A 15,315-nucleotide genomic window follows, 5' to 3' on the forward strand; every position below is an offset into this window, starting at 1 on the left:
CTTCTACCATTGTGACCCTGTGCTCCACCTCATCCGTCCTCTTCTCCAGGTCTCCCAGCTGCTGCTCATGCTTCTGCTGGAGAGACTGGAGCCAGCTTCTCTTCAATCTGTTTCCCCAGCATCTCACGAGATTTCGAGAGATGGTTCACCAGGTTCTGGAGAGTAATCGGCTCCGAGGCTGCTGCAGATCCGGCCTCAGATGCTCCTCCTCCCTTTTTCGGCATTTCTGGACAGCTGAAAATACAGGTTAGTTAATTTTTAGACGTTTCTTGGGACTCCACAATCTTTCCAGAGTCCCAAGAAATCCCGATGACCTGTGTTGGGTGGGTTAAAGGACCATCCCGCTCCTGCTGCGATGTGAAGCTCTGCAGTGCGATCTTCTCAGATCGCAGCCATCTTAGATCTCCATCAAGTCGATTTTGAATCCAATTAGGTAGTTCTCCCTGGATCCCATGCAAGCTAACCTTCATGACTAGCCTGCTGTATGAGACCTTGTCAAAGGCCTTACTAAAGTCCACATAGACAACATCCACTGCCCTGCCCTCATCTATCCTCTTGGTTAGCTCTTTGAAAAACTCTAAAAGATTGTCAGATATACCTTCCTGCACACAAATCCATGCTGAATATCCCTGATCACACCTTGACTATCCAAATGTTGGTTGATCCTGTCCCTCAGTATCCTCTCCAACAACTTGTCTACCTCTGATGTCGGGCTCACTCCTGTAATTCCCTGGCTTGTCTTTGCTACCTTTCTTTAACAGTGGAACAACATTAACCATTCTCCAATCTTCCAAAATTTCACCTGTGGCTAGAAATGAAGCAAACATCTCTGCCAGGGTCTCTGCAATTTCTTCCCTAGCTTCCCACAATGTCCGAGGATGGACTTGACCAGGCCCAGGGGATTTATCCACCTTAATGTGCTTCAAGTCTGCACACACCTCCTCTCTGATAATATATGTACAGCCCAAAACATCCTGACTTGTTTTCCTTATTTCCTTATCATCCATGATTCTCTCCTCAGTAAACACTGAGGAGAAATATTCAATTAAATCTCCCCCATCTCCTGCGGCTCCACACACAGACGGCCATGCTGATCTTTAAGGGAACCTATTCTCTCCGCAGCCATCCTTTTACCCTTAATATAGCTATAGAATCTCTTGGAATTATCTTTAACCTTATCTGCCAGATCTGTCTCATACCCTCTTTTTGCTCTTCTGATTTCCCTCTTAAGTGTGCCCCTACACTTTTTATAGTCATCTCGGGATTCACTTGAGCCGGTTAGCTTAAACCCAATTTATGCCTTCTTCTTTTTCCTTACCAGAGCCTCAGTATCTCTTGTCAGCCAGCGATCCCTCAACCTGCCACCCTAAGAGGGACATAATGACCCTAGACTCTTGATGCCTCACTTTTAAAAGCCTCCCATTTGCCAGTCATTCCTTTTCCTTCAAACAAAGACTCACTCAATGGACCTCTGCTAGATCTTCCTAATGGCCCTGCTCCAGTTTAGCGCCTTAACCTGTAGACCTGTCCTTTCTTTATTCATAACTATGTTAAAACTAAGTGCGTTATGGTCATTGGACCCAAAATGCTCTCCGACTGACACTTCAGTCACTTGCCCGACCTTGTTTCCTAAGAGAAGGCCTAGTGTTGCACTCTCCTGAGTAGGGCCCTCAATATATTGATTTACCTAAATTTCTTGGACACATTTGACAAATTCCACCCCATCCAGACCTTTTACACTGTGGATGGCTTATCAATACAGCGGAAATTAAAATCCCCAACCAACACTACTTTATTATTCCTATAGGTATCTGCAATCTCTCTGCACATCTGCTCCTCTAATATCTACTGGCTATTTGGGGGTCTAAAATACAGTCCCAACAAAATGACCATCCTCCTCTTGTTTCTACATTCTAACCATTTGGCCTCATTTGATGATCCCTTAAGATTATCCTGTCTAAACACTGTTGTTATGTCTTCACTTATTAAAAGGACAATTCCCCCTTCTCGTTTACTTGTACTTCTATCACACCTGTAGCTTCTGTATCCTGGAACATCGAGCTGCCTGTCCTGCCCTTCTTTCAGCCACGTTTCTGTTATGGTTATAATATCCAGTTATGGCTACAATATCTTGTTCTTGATACTTATTAAAGTAGGAAAATTTTATTTCTCTACTGTCTGCAGTCCTCTCATGACTTTGAATGCTTTATCAAGTTTCTTCTCAGCTTTCTCTTCCCAAGAAAAGCTGTTCCAACTTCTCCAATCTGTTTTCGTAATTGAAGTTCCTCATCCCTATAATGAGTCTCATAAATCTGATCTGCATTCCCAATTTTATCTTCTTTCTCTAAGAAATGCAATGATATATTTCAGTGTAATATGCTCAGTGCTTAGATCAGCAGTCTGTGGGTGAGAATGCTCCATTAGATGCTGGTTCTATTTTGTGTTTGGATTCATGGCTACTGGGAAAGAACCCTACCTTGGAATCCAGTAAAGACCAATGATTATCTTAGCTGGATCAATTAAAGGCGCAGAAGATGACAAGGTAGATTTTTGAATGCCACTATTATCGTGCCATTATTAGTAGTTTTATGTAACATTTCTGCTACTTTTATCATCAAAGGTTCCTTTTGGCTAAGTTCATAAATATGGTTACCTTAATTTTTTTTGTATCTGAGCAAATAGAAATACTTTGGCTGTTGTTGCAAAAGAGCTATGTGTTGGTAATCTCACAATTTGATACAAATTAAAATATTTGAAGCTTCATAATACTATTATGTTAACTGTGAATCTTGTGAACTTTTTGAGAAGATCGTAACAAGAAAATCGTAAACACTTGGATTTCCAGTTTTAGATGTGACTTGGGTACCTTTCCTTGTTTAAGTGGGACAAATTAGTTCTTGGTCACAGAATAATTGTGATTTTTCTGAAGTGATTTTAATAATCTGTTAATAAGTGGGCTGCAAATTTTTATATTTATAAAAAGTGATGCAGATTAGACACTTTCAGGATGTTAATTATTGATATGAACTTTTTCTCTTCAGCAGGCAGCAACTAATGATGCTCTCTTTTCATCAGAGCAAGATGCCAAAGGTCTGTGCTGACATTGTGGAGCTAAATGCAGTCATGCAATGAATTATGCTGATTAAAAATGAACAATATCAGCTATGTCTCTGGTGCAACCTTTTATAGGCTGTCTCCCTGAAAGTTATGCCCACTTCACTGAGACTGTATTTAAAACACTTTGCTGGAGATGTCTTTAGAAAATGGCTAATAGAACACTATTTTAATATTCATCACTACTTCGGTGCATATGCAGTAAACGCTAAAAGGAATTCATGTTAATTTTTTTGGACCCAACATCAGAATTGCAAACTGAAATGTATTTTATTGGACAAAACTGTAAATAAGTTGTTGGAACAGAAGTATCCTTCATTTTTTCTGGAATATTTATTTACCAGCACTGTGTTGCATTGGGATCTAAGAGCGTAAGAGAGACTCCTACAAGTTTCAGCAAGCATACCACCTATAAGTGTATATCAAGCTCTCTTTTGAAAATCACTTTGATGAAATGCATATTCATTCTTGTTTCTAAAACAGTTTTGAAAGGAGAAGGGTAATAATATCATTGGATGATGGCTAGTGGTATTATCAATGGACTGTTAATCCAGAGACTAAGGTAATAACTCAGTACCTGGGTTTAACTTCTGCCATGGCAGATGGTAGAATTTGAATTAATCAAAAAATATGGAATTAAAAGTCTAATATTGGCCTTGAAACCATTGTCATTTGTTGGAAAACCTGTTTGGTTCCCTAATACCTTTCAGGGAGGGACACTACTGTCCTTACGTGGTCTGACCTACAGGTGACTCCGGACCCAAAGCAATGTGGTTGACTCTTAACTGTCCTCTGGGAAATTAGGAATGGGCAATAAATGCTAGCAACACCTTCACCCTGTGAATGAATAATAAAAACTGATAGGAGAGTGATGATGCAACTGAACCTAATAAATAAGCCAATAAATTAAAAAGTAGCTAATTGACCTTGGTGAATAACCAAAAACATAGGGTTTTTTTTGGTTCCTTTGCAGTCTTGTAGTTCATCACATTGAGTCCTATGAAGTATAAAGAAGATGGTTTATAATAGACCATTCATATATGGAGGAATTTTACTAAATGGATGGAAGTCTTTGGTTTGGTGTCTGAACTTGTTTTAATTGAAAATAGGTTTTATTACGGTAGAGGAAGTGGGATTCAGATTTCACCTAGAGCCATTTGGGAGTATGGCTTCATTACATGATGAAAGTCCCAAGAGAAAGGTCTTCTAAAATTCTACTATCGGTGTGTTTTTATCCTAGATGATAATATTGAGATGTCATTAATCATAATCTCTACACAAGTTCCTACTCACTCCCTGTGAACACTAAATTATTATTATTAAGAAGTCCTGACACACACAAGTCACATTTCTAACTGTCTTTCAGAAAATGATTGTCGATGGAAGTTCCGTCCACCCCCACGAGGAATTATTGGAATTGATGAGTATTCCTTGTGTTGCCAGTAAGTTTCTGATTACCAGTGTGCCTGATGCAATCATACCCGAATGATGTTAGTAGAACTGTGCTGTCTCACTACATATATAATATAAACAGACAGACTGCTGACGGTATTTAGAAAGTCAGGAAGGATTGATGGAGAGAGAAACAGAATAAACATTTTTGGTCAGTGACCTTTCATAAACTAGGAGTAAGTTAGAAATATTGAGGGTTTTAAGCAAGCACAGAGCCTGGAAGAGGCGAGGGAAGAAAAATAATGGAAATCTGTCATAGGGTGGAAAGGAGAGGTTAAAAGGAATGGTAATGTAAAGTGAAAGCGTGGCGATTAGCTATCATCATGGGTCTGTGGTGTGCTAGGGAATTGATTTCTTGATCCAGATTTCTTTCTTGGAGATGTAATTACCTGAGTTGTACTTTAGAGGAAATTTACTGAACAGATGGAAGTTTTGTGTCTGGTGTCTAAACTTGTTTTCATTGAAAATAGATTTTGTTAAGGGGAAGGAAGTCGGATTCAGATCTTTAAGATGTTGAGAAGTGTATTTCTGAGCAGAACTGCAAGGTAGAACTTTGAACTTAATTAGCCTCAGTGAAGCTTACAAGACTTGTTATTGCATTGATTTCTTGGCTCCTCTCTTTTTCTTTCAAAGAGTGAAATATTGTGATTGGAAATAGAATTCAGGGCTAAGGTTATCGACTGAGATTATTCTATATTTCATAGAATATATAATTCATCAGCTGCTATCACTACCCCTTTAAATCTGCCATCATATTGCTCTCCTTTCTTTAAAAAAACTTGACTTCTGCAAAGCTTGCGGAGTATCACCTTATTTTCAACCTCCCTTTTCTCTCCAAAGTTGCCTTCTGAATATGTGCCTGCCTCTCCTAAACTTCATGCTTGAATCTCTTTAATTAGTTATTCACTTTTTCAACAGGATCAAAACATTTTTTTTCAACAACATAAATTACATCCTGTGTGTCTGTGATCAAAGTAAACTCATTTGTCCTGTCCTCCTCAAATTACTTACAGAATTTGGTATCATTGACAAAACCATCCACTTTCAACCCCTCTTTGTCAAGCAGCTGGATCCAATTGCTCTTGCCTTGTTCCAATCTTATTTAATTAATCACATCCACAGAATTTTCCACTGCCAAACAGTTGTCTCTGGTGTTTCCCAAGGAATTATCCATGCACCCTCTGTTTCTTGTCCACTTACTCCCTGCTGTTCCACAGCTTCTAACTCATCTAAAAGTGTTAGCGACTCACCACAGTTCCTCTTGACTGATTCATTGCGTCCAATCAGATGGCTTGATTGGCACAGAATGGTTACAGTGCAGAAGGAGCCCTTGTGTTTGCATTGTTTACTTGAAAGAATAAGTCAGCCTGCCTCACTCTCTTGCCCTTTCCTTGTAATCTCGCACAACTTTTTGTTTCAGGTGCTAACCATTTCTATTTTCAAAACTCCAATTATAGATTCTCAAGTAATACATTCCAGATCTTCACCATGTGTTGTGATTTAAAAAAAAAGACATTTCCTATGTAACTATCATTTTCAAATTTGTGTCAATGGTCGTGTCTACTCTGTTTAGTCATAGAGTCATAGAGATGTACAGCATGGAAACAGACTCTTCGGTCCAACCCGTCCATGCCGACCAGATATCCCAACCCAATCTCATCCCACCTGCCAGCACCCGGCCCATATCCCTCTAAACCCTTCCTATTCATGTACCCATCCAAATGCCTTTTAAATGCTGCAATTGTACCAGCCTCCGCCACATCCTCTGGCAGCTCATTCCATACATGTACCACCCTCTGCGTGAAAAAGTTGCCCCTTAGGTCTCTTTTATATCTTTCCCCTCTCGCCCTAAACCTATGCCCTCTAGTACTGGATTCATTGACCCCAGGGAAAAAAACTTTGTCTATTTATCCTATCCCGGCCCCTCATGATTTTATAAACCTCTATAAGATCACCCCTCAGCCTCCGACGCTCCAGAGAAAAAAGCCCCAGCCTGTTCAGCCTCTCCCTGTAGCTCAAATCCTCCAACCCTGGCAACATCCTTGTAAATCTTTTCAGAACCCTTTCAAGTTTCACAACATCTTTCCGATAGGAAGGAGACCAGAATTGCACGCAATATTCCAATAAAGGAGCTATGAGTCTGGCACTCAAGGTCTCTTTGTTCAGCAACACTCCCTAGGATCTTACCATTAAGTGTATAAGTCCTGCTAAGATTTGCTTTCTCAAAATGCAGGACCTCGCATTTATCTGAATTAAACTCCATCTGCCACTTCTCAGCCCATTGGCCCATCTGGTCCAGATCCTGATGTAATCTGAGGTAACCCTCTTCGCTGTCCACTACACCTCCAATTTTGGTGTCATCTGCAAACTTACTAACTGTATTTTGAATACCTGTTTCAAATCTCCTTTTAGCCTTTTCTCTTCTGAAGAAATCAATCCCAGATTCTTCAGTCTATCCCCATAACTCCTTGTAAATCTGTTTTGCACCATTTCAAAAATTTATACCTCTTACTTGAAGTGGGGTGCCCAGAATTGAAAATGCTTCTCCAACTGAGGCCATATAAAAGTTCATTACATCTTCCGTGCTTATGTATTCAATGTCTCTTATTTATAAAACCCAGGATCCCATAAGGATTTTCTAACAATTTGTCAACCTGCCCTGCCACCTTCAGAGATATCCTTGGATCTCTCTGTTCTTGCAGGATGCTGATATGAGCATCTGGCCACTTATCCATGCTAACACTAAAATGGCCAATTTCCACTTCCAATGCATTACCCAACTTAGCCTACACCTAATGCAAAAACTTCGTCCATGTTTTATTGCCTGTGAAGATGATCATTCCAACACATTCCTGACCAGAACAAGGCTGGTATATTAAATCAGGTTGAATCAATTCTTTGCTTGTTTATCTGCAGTGGCACCAAATTAAGCAATACATTGCCTTTAAATTCCTTCTGTTCCATCTTCTTCTTCTTCCCTATGTCTTTAACCTCATTCAGCTCTAAAATGTCATCCCTCCTCTAATTCTGATCTCCTTGAGCATGATGATTTTCAAGTGCTGCACCATTTGTAGATCTGTCTTCAGTTATCGAGGCCCTAAACTTTGAAATTTCCACCTTAAACTCTCCATCATGCTACATTTTATTTCATTTTTAAGACACTTCTTAAAGTCTTTGACTTTGGCCTTGGACATTTACCCTTATATCTCTGGATGTGACTTTGGTGCATGGTCTTGACACTGTGAAATGCCTTGGGACATTTTATTACGTTTGAAGGATATATTATTGTGAGTTACTGTCCTTCTTACATTGTGTGTGCTGTTAATTTTATTTTACCTTAATCCCATGAAATGGACCAATTTAGCCCATTGTTTCTTTGTTTGATCTTATAGAACAGTTTCACCAAACTAATGGAGAATGGGTAAAAAGGGCAAAGGATCAAATTTGGAAAGATACTGTAAATCAAACAGTAGGGTCAAGGCCAAAGAGGAAAATGTTATATAGGGAAATCATAAACAAATCATGACAAGAAGGAATGACAATGTGAATCCAAGAGTCAACTAACAGATAAGACTAGAATCTACAAAGCAAGTAAAAAGATCTGAACTGAAGGCTCTGTGACTGAGTGCATGTAGTATTCAAATCAAACCAAAAGAACTGAAAGTGCAAAGAGAAATGAATAAGTATGATCTGGTGACCGATACAAAGACATAATTGTGGGATGAAATGGATTGGCTACCTGAATCTTGAAGGGCATAGGAATGACAAAGCTTGAAAAATGTGAAGGAGTGGCACTGCTAGTTAGCACAATGTCAAGGAATGAAGTCAATCCCAGAAACCAAGTCGTAGAAATAATTTGTGTGAAAATGCAAGATGATCAAGGAAATAAGTCATTTGTGGGAGTAGTTTAAAAGCCCTCTAAGAGTAACTACACATTTGGATGGAGCAGAAAAGACGAAATAATGAGAGCTTGTCAAAAAGGATTGGCGATAATCATGGGAAATTTTAATCTTAGTATCGGCTGGAAAAGTCAGATGGGTCAAAGATAGTCTAATTGACAAATTTGTGGATTGTTTTTTGGGCAGTTTCTTATAACAGCATGGACTGGAGCCAAGCAGAGAGCAGGTTATCTAGATCTCATATTGTATAATGAGATCAGATTAATTAATGATCTCATAGTGAATGTGCACCCAGGCAGCAGCCACCATAATATATTTGAACTTTCCATTCAACTTGAGGGAGAGAGAAATAGAGCCATAGAGTCATACAGTATAGAAATAAACCCTTCAGTCCAAGTCGTACATCCCTTACCAAAATAGTTCCACTTGCTTGCCTTTGGTCCATATCACTCTAAACCTTTCCTATTAATGTACCTATCCAAATGTCTTTTAAATATTATAACTGTACCTGCATCTACCACTTTGTCTGGCAATGCATTCCGCATATGAAGCACCCTCCAAATGAAAAAGCTACCTCGCAGGTCCCCTTAAAGTCTTTCTGGTCTCATCTTAAAATATGCCCCCTAGTTTTGAACTCCCCCCTCCCTAGGCAAAAGACCTTTGCTATTCACTATATGTATGCTTCTCATGATTGTATAAACCTCTACAAAGTTGCCTCTCAATCTCCTATGCTCCAGTGAAAACCTTTGTTTGTAACTGAAACCCTCCGGTCCTGACAACATCCTGGTAAATCTTTTCTGAACCCTCTCAAATTTAATAATATCCTTCCTAAAGCAGGGCGATCAGAGTTGTACTCCAAAAATGACCTCATCAACATCCTGACAACCTCAACATGATGTCCCAACTCCTATACTCAAAGGTTTGAACAATGAAGGCAAGCGTGCTCAATGCCTTCTTAAACACCTTGTCTACCTGTGATGCAACTTTCAAAGATTAATGTAGCTGAATGCCTACGAAATATGGCAAATGGAGTATAATGTGGGAAAGTATGAAATTGTCCATTTTGATGGGAAGAATAATAAACATGCATATTGTTTAGATGATAGATTACAGAGCTTTGAGATGCAGGAGGATCTGGATTCCTTGTGCTGAATTGCAAATGGTTGGTGTGCAGGTGCAGCAAGTAATTAGTAAGTTAATCAAATGTTTTAATTATTTTATGTAGAATTGGATGCAGATGTAGGAATATTATTCATCAATAATACAGGGCACTGGTGAAACTGCACCTCACATATTATGCAGGGTATTGATCAGCTGATTTAAGGAAAGTTGTATATGCATTACTGGCTGTTAAAGGAAGGTTTACCAGGCTTATACTTGGAATGGGGGTTGCCTTATAAGGAAAGCTTTGACAGGCTAGGCTTGTACCACTGGAGTTCACAGGAGGAAGTGGTGATTTTATGAAACATGCCAGATGCTAAAGGGTCTTGATTGGGCAGATCTGAAAATGACACTTCCTCTGATGGGAGAACCTGTTTAAAAGTTAGGTGTTGCCCGTTTAAAACAGTGATGATGCAAAATCTTTTCTCTGAGGATTGAGGATCGGAGCTGCCTTCCTGAAAAGGAGAGAAGTGGACTCCTTGAATATTTTAAAGACAGAGAATGGATGGATTTGTTTTTAAGCAAGGGGATGAAAGGTGATCAAGGGTTGGCAGGAATGCAGATTTGAGGTTACAGTCAAATCAACCATAATCTTATGAATAGCGGAGCAGGCTTGAGGGTTGAATGACCTAACCCTCTTAATTTGCATACATCTTATTCTCTGTCTTAGATATTCTTGTAGCATCCTGACTTTTCTGTCTGCAGTTCTGCATGCTTCAGTCCTATGTTGTCCACTACGGATATGACAATATTATTCCTTCTTGATTTGGAGATGCCAGTGTTGGACTGGGGTGTACAAAGTTAAAAATTACACATCACCAGGTTATAGTCCAACAGATTTAATTGGAAGCACACTAGCTTTCGGAGCGTCGTTCCTTCATCAGGTGGTAGTCTTGGAAGTGATCCTGGATGAATGTTATAAATTGTTTGGGTTTTAAAATCTATGAAGCCAGCTCTGATGTCAGAAAAATGTTGATGTTTTAGATAAAATGTTGTTGCAATAGAATAGTGTGCTCTATCAAATCCCTGTACATAGTGCTTTTAATGTAGAAATGTGACATGCCACTTCAGAAAATATGGAGAACAATGCTGCTGATATTGCTTAGAGAATATCATAATAGTATCAAGTATTACAATGCTTATGGATTGGACTTGATGTTTATGTCTGAATTCAACATTTTACTCTGGCCCAGATATTTGGAATGTGGAGCATGCCATTTTGAAGATTTCTGTGTTTTTGCTCATTCTGACTCTGAGTTGCTAGAATGGAGAGAGCGACACGCTTACAGGCAACTTCATTATCAGCAACAAAGGGAGCAACATCAACACGGTGGCAATTATAGTGAAAGATTGATTGAGAAATGGATTAACAGTCCAAGTCCAGAAAGAGTGGTAAGATAAAATGCTTTTGTTTGCGTAGCACTTCTGGTGCAATCTTGCATCATTTTAGGTTGCACACCTCCTTACATGTTGGTCGTGGTGTGTTGCATGCAGTTTTAACAAATGAATCTCTCTACAACTACAACTGTCTGTCCCTGCTTCAATAGATGTTCAATAGATAATCCTCTTAATTTTATTGTTCATACACTCTATATTTTGCATCGATCACATTCTCTGTCTTATATTCTTGTAACATCCTGACTTTTCCAAATGCAGTTCTGCATGCTTCAGTCTTGTGTAGTCCACTGCAAATATGACAATACTATTCCTTCTTGGAAGTGATCTTGGAAGAATGTTATAAATTGTTTGGGTTTTAAGATCTATGAAGCCAGCTCTGATATCAGAAATATGTTGATTTTATAGATAAAATGTTGTTGCAATAGAATAGCATACTATCTTTCAAATCCCTGTACATAGTCCATTTAATGTAGAAAATGTGACATGCCACTTCAGAGAATGTAGATTCAGATATGTAGGTTCAAATGATTGAAATGGCTCTAAGTTGATTAAAAAAATTGAAACAGTCTTTCACAAAGGACGTATTGTCTCATCTCAAAGTGGGTTAGGCAGATTGCACAGTTTCTCTCAGCACTGGTTGGGGAAGAGGTTAGTAACTATGACTGGGGTGCCCCTCATACCTCTGCCCTAATGGGTGGTATGTTGCTTACCTGAGTTTGTAAGCTGTTGACTTTTAATTTATGTAACTCGAGGAGTCTCTGAATACAAATTTTATTTTAATGGCCGTGTACAATTCTTGGACTTGAAGTTTATGCAAAAAGGTTTCCTTGCTTGTCAGACATAAGGCCAACCAAAACAGTTCTCTTGTCTCAATTAACTCCTGTAGTACTCATACCTAAATTTTGTTTATTGCATCATTTTCCTAATCAGATTTAGGTTTGTTTGCTATGTAACTATTTGGTTAGCAGTTTCTGGACTTAATCCAATGTAGTACCTTTTCCTCCTTTTGGTGAATAAGGATTCCAATCACAATAGCTCATATATGATTGCAACTGGGTGGGCTGGGGTTGATAGGCGGTCACCTTACCCGTCATATTTCTACGTTCACAACTAGAATTAGACTTCTTAGCATAAGTTAGCAGGATTGGACATTGTAAACTAAGTGACCTGGATTCAACTCCCACCATGGCAGATGGTTACATCTGAGTTTAGTAAAAATCTGGAATTAAAAGTCTAATGATGACCAAGAAACTATTGTCAATTATTGAGAGAAACCTACTGTCTTAGTCTACTGTATTCACTGCTCACAATGTGATCTCATTTACTTTGGGGAAATGAAGTGGAAACGAGGTGACCACTTTGCAGAACACCTATATTCTGTCCGCATAAAAGATTCTGAGCTTTTGGTTGCTTACCACTTCAACAAATTGTATTCTCTGGTCAAAATCTCTGCCTCAGGCTTGCTGCAGTGCTCCAGCAAAGGTTCGCGCAAGCTGGAGGAACATCATCTCATTTTCTGCTTGGGAACTCTTCAGCCTTTTGGGCTCAATACAATGTTCAATTGCTGGATAAGGTCAGCAAGTCTGGCAGGGAAATCAGAGTTAATGTTTCAGGACAAGTGATCCTTCCTCAAACATTTTAGGGCTTAAGCACCTTTCCCCATGCTTTACTTCACCCCATCACACCAGGTATTGGCATCACATGGGCTGCTGCCACATACTACCCATTGTCAGCTCCTAATAATCCCCATTACCAGCAATTCATTCCCAGACAGACCTTTAGCCACTCCTTTATCTGTCAGATTGTTTTTTTTTCTCTCTCTTTGGGCTCTATCTCCACCTATTGTTTACTCTTTCTTCCCTCCCACACCCTCCCCCCAAAGTAGATATAAGTGGTACAATACCAATGTTAATTATTCCCTTTACACAATATGTACACTCCTATATATGTAGTGCAGCTGCCATCCAGTAGATTGGTATTTATTTTCCCTATTTTGACACATTTTTGTTGAGATTGATGCAGGCTGGGGGGGAGGGGTCACTTTCCATTAAGTGTTGCAAGTTTTCTTCCCAAACTCTCTTGTTAACTATCTATCTGCCCTTCTTGTCTAATGCTAATCTGAGTCTTCCATTTGTTGTTGCTGGAAGTGTTTGCCACTTCAGGGACAATCAAGGATCACTGGTGCAGGTACCATCTTTAAAAGGCCATTGTGCACTGTGCTGGACAGCAACATGTCCAGCCCTTTGGCTGATGACGACTGACAAGTATGTCAAACTGCCTGACTTTCTGTCTGCACCAAACTATTTGGCAAGACAGAAGTCCTGAGAGCCTTTAACCTGCATCTAAGGAGTCAAAACATTGAAATACAAGTCAAAAGAGGGATGCTGTGAGCTTCTAGTAGGTGCAAAGTGAGTTTCTGCTCAGACTAAGTGAGCAACCTGAGATGCTCCCTTGTAGACAAACAGGAGGCTGTAAGCGCACAGTCAAGAGTGTGGTGCTGAAGGAGCACAGCAAACCAGGCAGCATCAGGAGGTGGAGAAGTGGAGGTGGCATGGTGGCTCACTGGTTAGCCCTGCTGCCTCACAGAGCCAGGGACCCAGGTTCGATTCCAGCCTCGGGCGATTGTCTGTGTGGAATTTGCACATTCTCTTCGTGTCAGTGTGGGTTTCCTCCAGGTGCTCTGGTTTCTTCCCACAATCCAAAGATGTGCAGGTTAGGTGAATTGGTCATACTAAACTGCCCATAGTGTTCAGGAATGTGTATGTTAGGTACCTTAGTTAGGGGTGAATGTAGAGTAATAGGGTAGGGAAATGGGTCTGGGTTGGTTACTCTTTGGAGGGTCTGTGTGGTCTTGTTGTTTCCACACTAGTGATTCTAAACAAAAGTCAATGTTTTGACTATAACCTTTCTTCAGCATGCTGCCTTCTCCAGTCCATGAGCTGGATGCCTGTCCCTGCTTGTAGAATTCCTTGCAGCAGCTTTGCACGCAGTGTGTTCCAAAGTGGAGCAGAAGTGTACTGTATATAGATTAGAGCTCTGCTATAAGGGTGTGAAGAGGTACATGCCGTCCATGGCCATGGGCAGCTGTCCCCAAGACATTGGTGCTGGGTGTCCAAGATGGAAGTCTGGGGGAGTTAGTGGCAAGCTGGATTTTCCAGGTACACGCTCAGACTTAAATGTTGGGAATTCTTGGCATCTAGTTTTTATTTGCTAGGAGGGAGAATGGAATTTTGCATATTAATGAGGTGAGATTAGATAGCAATGAAGTGATATTGAGCAATTATCCGTGTAAACAAGTTTCTTGCTGCTCACTAATGAGAATATCTTCTCAATCCAGGGTTTGGTTGAAAAATGCAATTTATCAATCTTGACATTGAGAAAAGTCTTGCTCATAATTTTTGATATTTTTAATGAGATTTGCCAAAATTTTGCACCATTGCTCATATCATTCAGAACCTTGGGAAGGTTCTGCCCAATGTGTATAGAAATACTTTGCAAGTATGACCGTAACCTTGGTACATCAATTCCTGAAAGATCTTTTCAGGTAACTGAAAGAAAGCATAGCTATTATTGCAATGAACTATTTTTGTGAATGTAAATTTGCTCGCTGAGCTGGAAGGTTTGTGTTCAGATGTTTTGTCTTGTAGTTTTAAAAACCTGTGGTTTTTGTGCGTTTAAAAAAAAATTTCTGTGACTCAGCAAGCACATGCAATGCGTGTTTGATTGAAATCTGATGATCATGGGATTTTTAAGTTCTGGCTATTTTGCATTCCAAAATCAATTTGAGGTTAAGTGCGCCTTTATTTGTAGTGATAACTGAATATTTATTGTGTTGTGTGCCTAAATATTTGTGACTTTCTTCAACAGGTGAGTGGGTCTGTTGAAGGTGTGAGAGTGGAATGTGCTCAGGAATTGAATCAGGTCTCTGACAGCAGAAAGTATGACTTTTCGTGGACATTTGCTTTTACTTGTGATGTAAGTTCAATAAGGGGGCTTTAAAGGAAACTGTATGCAAGTGTGTTAAGTATGAATTGAATATTGTTACAAGTAGCTAAAATCCAGGTGTAGGAATAAAAGCTGATTTGATAAATTAAGGATCTTGGTTAGACCTAGCAATTGAGGGCTACAGTGGCCTTTGTCTTGCTGAGCTTGAAAGCAAAAAATGTTTAGCTTTTAGTCAGTCTTCAGAACTTATGAAAATTGAGCTGTTCACATGAACAGGATATCAGTTTTCCTACTAACAAGGATTATGATTGCAATAATTTGACATCAAGAATTTAAGCACTACTTG

The 15,315-nt window shown here is 39.6% G+C and overlaps 1 protein-coding gene across 1 annotated transcript in view; it reads left to right on the forward strand.

Moving 5' to 3' along the window:
- Positions 1–15,315, forward strand: part of LOC122560734 (probable helicase with zinc finger domain) — a 396,873-nt gene that overhangs the window by 43,767 nt on the left and 337,791 nt on the right. Inside the window, exons 6-9 of the mRNA XM_043711726.1 lie at positions 3,042–3,090; positions 4,481–4,556; positions 10,820–11,018; positions 14,892–14,999. Coding sequence (XP_043567661.1) covers positions 3,042–3,090; positions 4,481–4,556; positions 10,820–11,018; positions 14,892–14,999 — 432 coding nt within the window. The remainder of the gene's footprint in view (positions 1–3,041; positions 3,091–4,480; positions 4,557–10,819; positions 11,019–14,891; positions 15,000–15,315) is intronic.

The sequence above is a fragment of the Chiloscyllium plagiosum genome, chromosome 21, assembly GCF_004010195.1.
Source record: "Chiloscyllium plagiosum isolate BGI_BamShark_2017 chromosome 21, ASM401019v2, whole genome shotgun sequence".
In the NCBI taxonomy this organism is placed as follows: Eukaryota; Metazoa; Chordata; class Chondrichthyes; order Orectolobiformes; family Hemiscylliidae; genus Chiloscyllium; species Chiloscyllium plagiosum.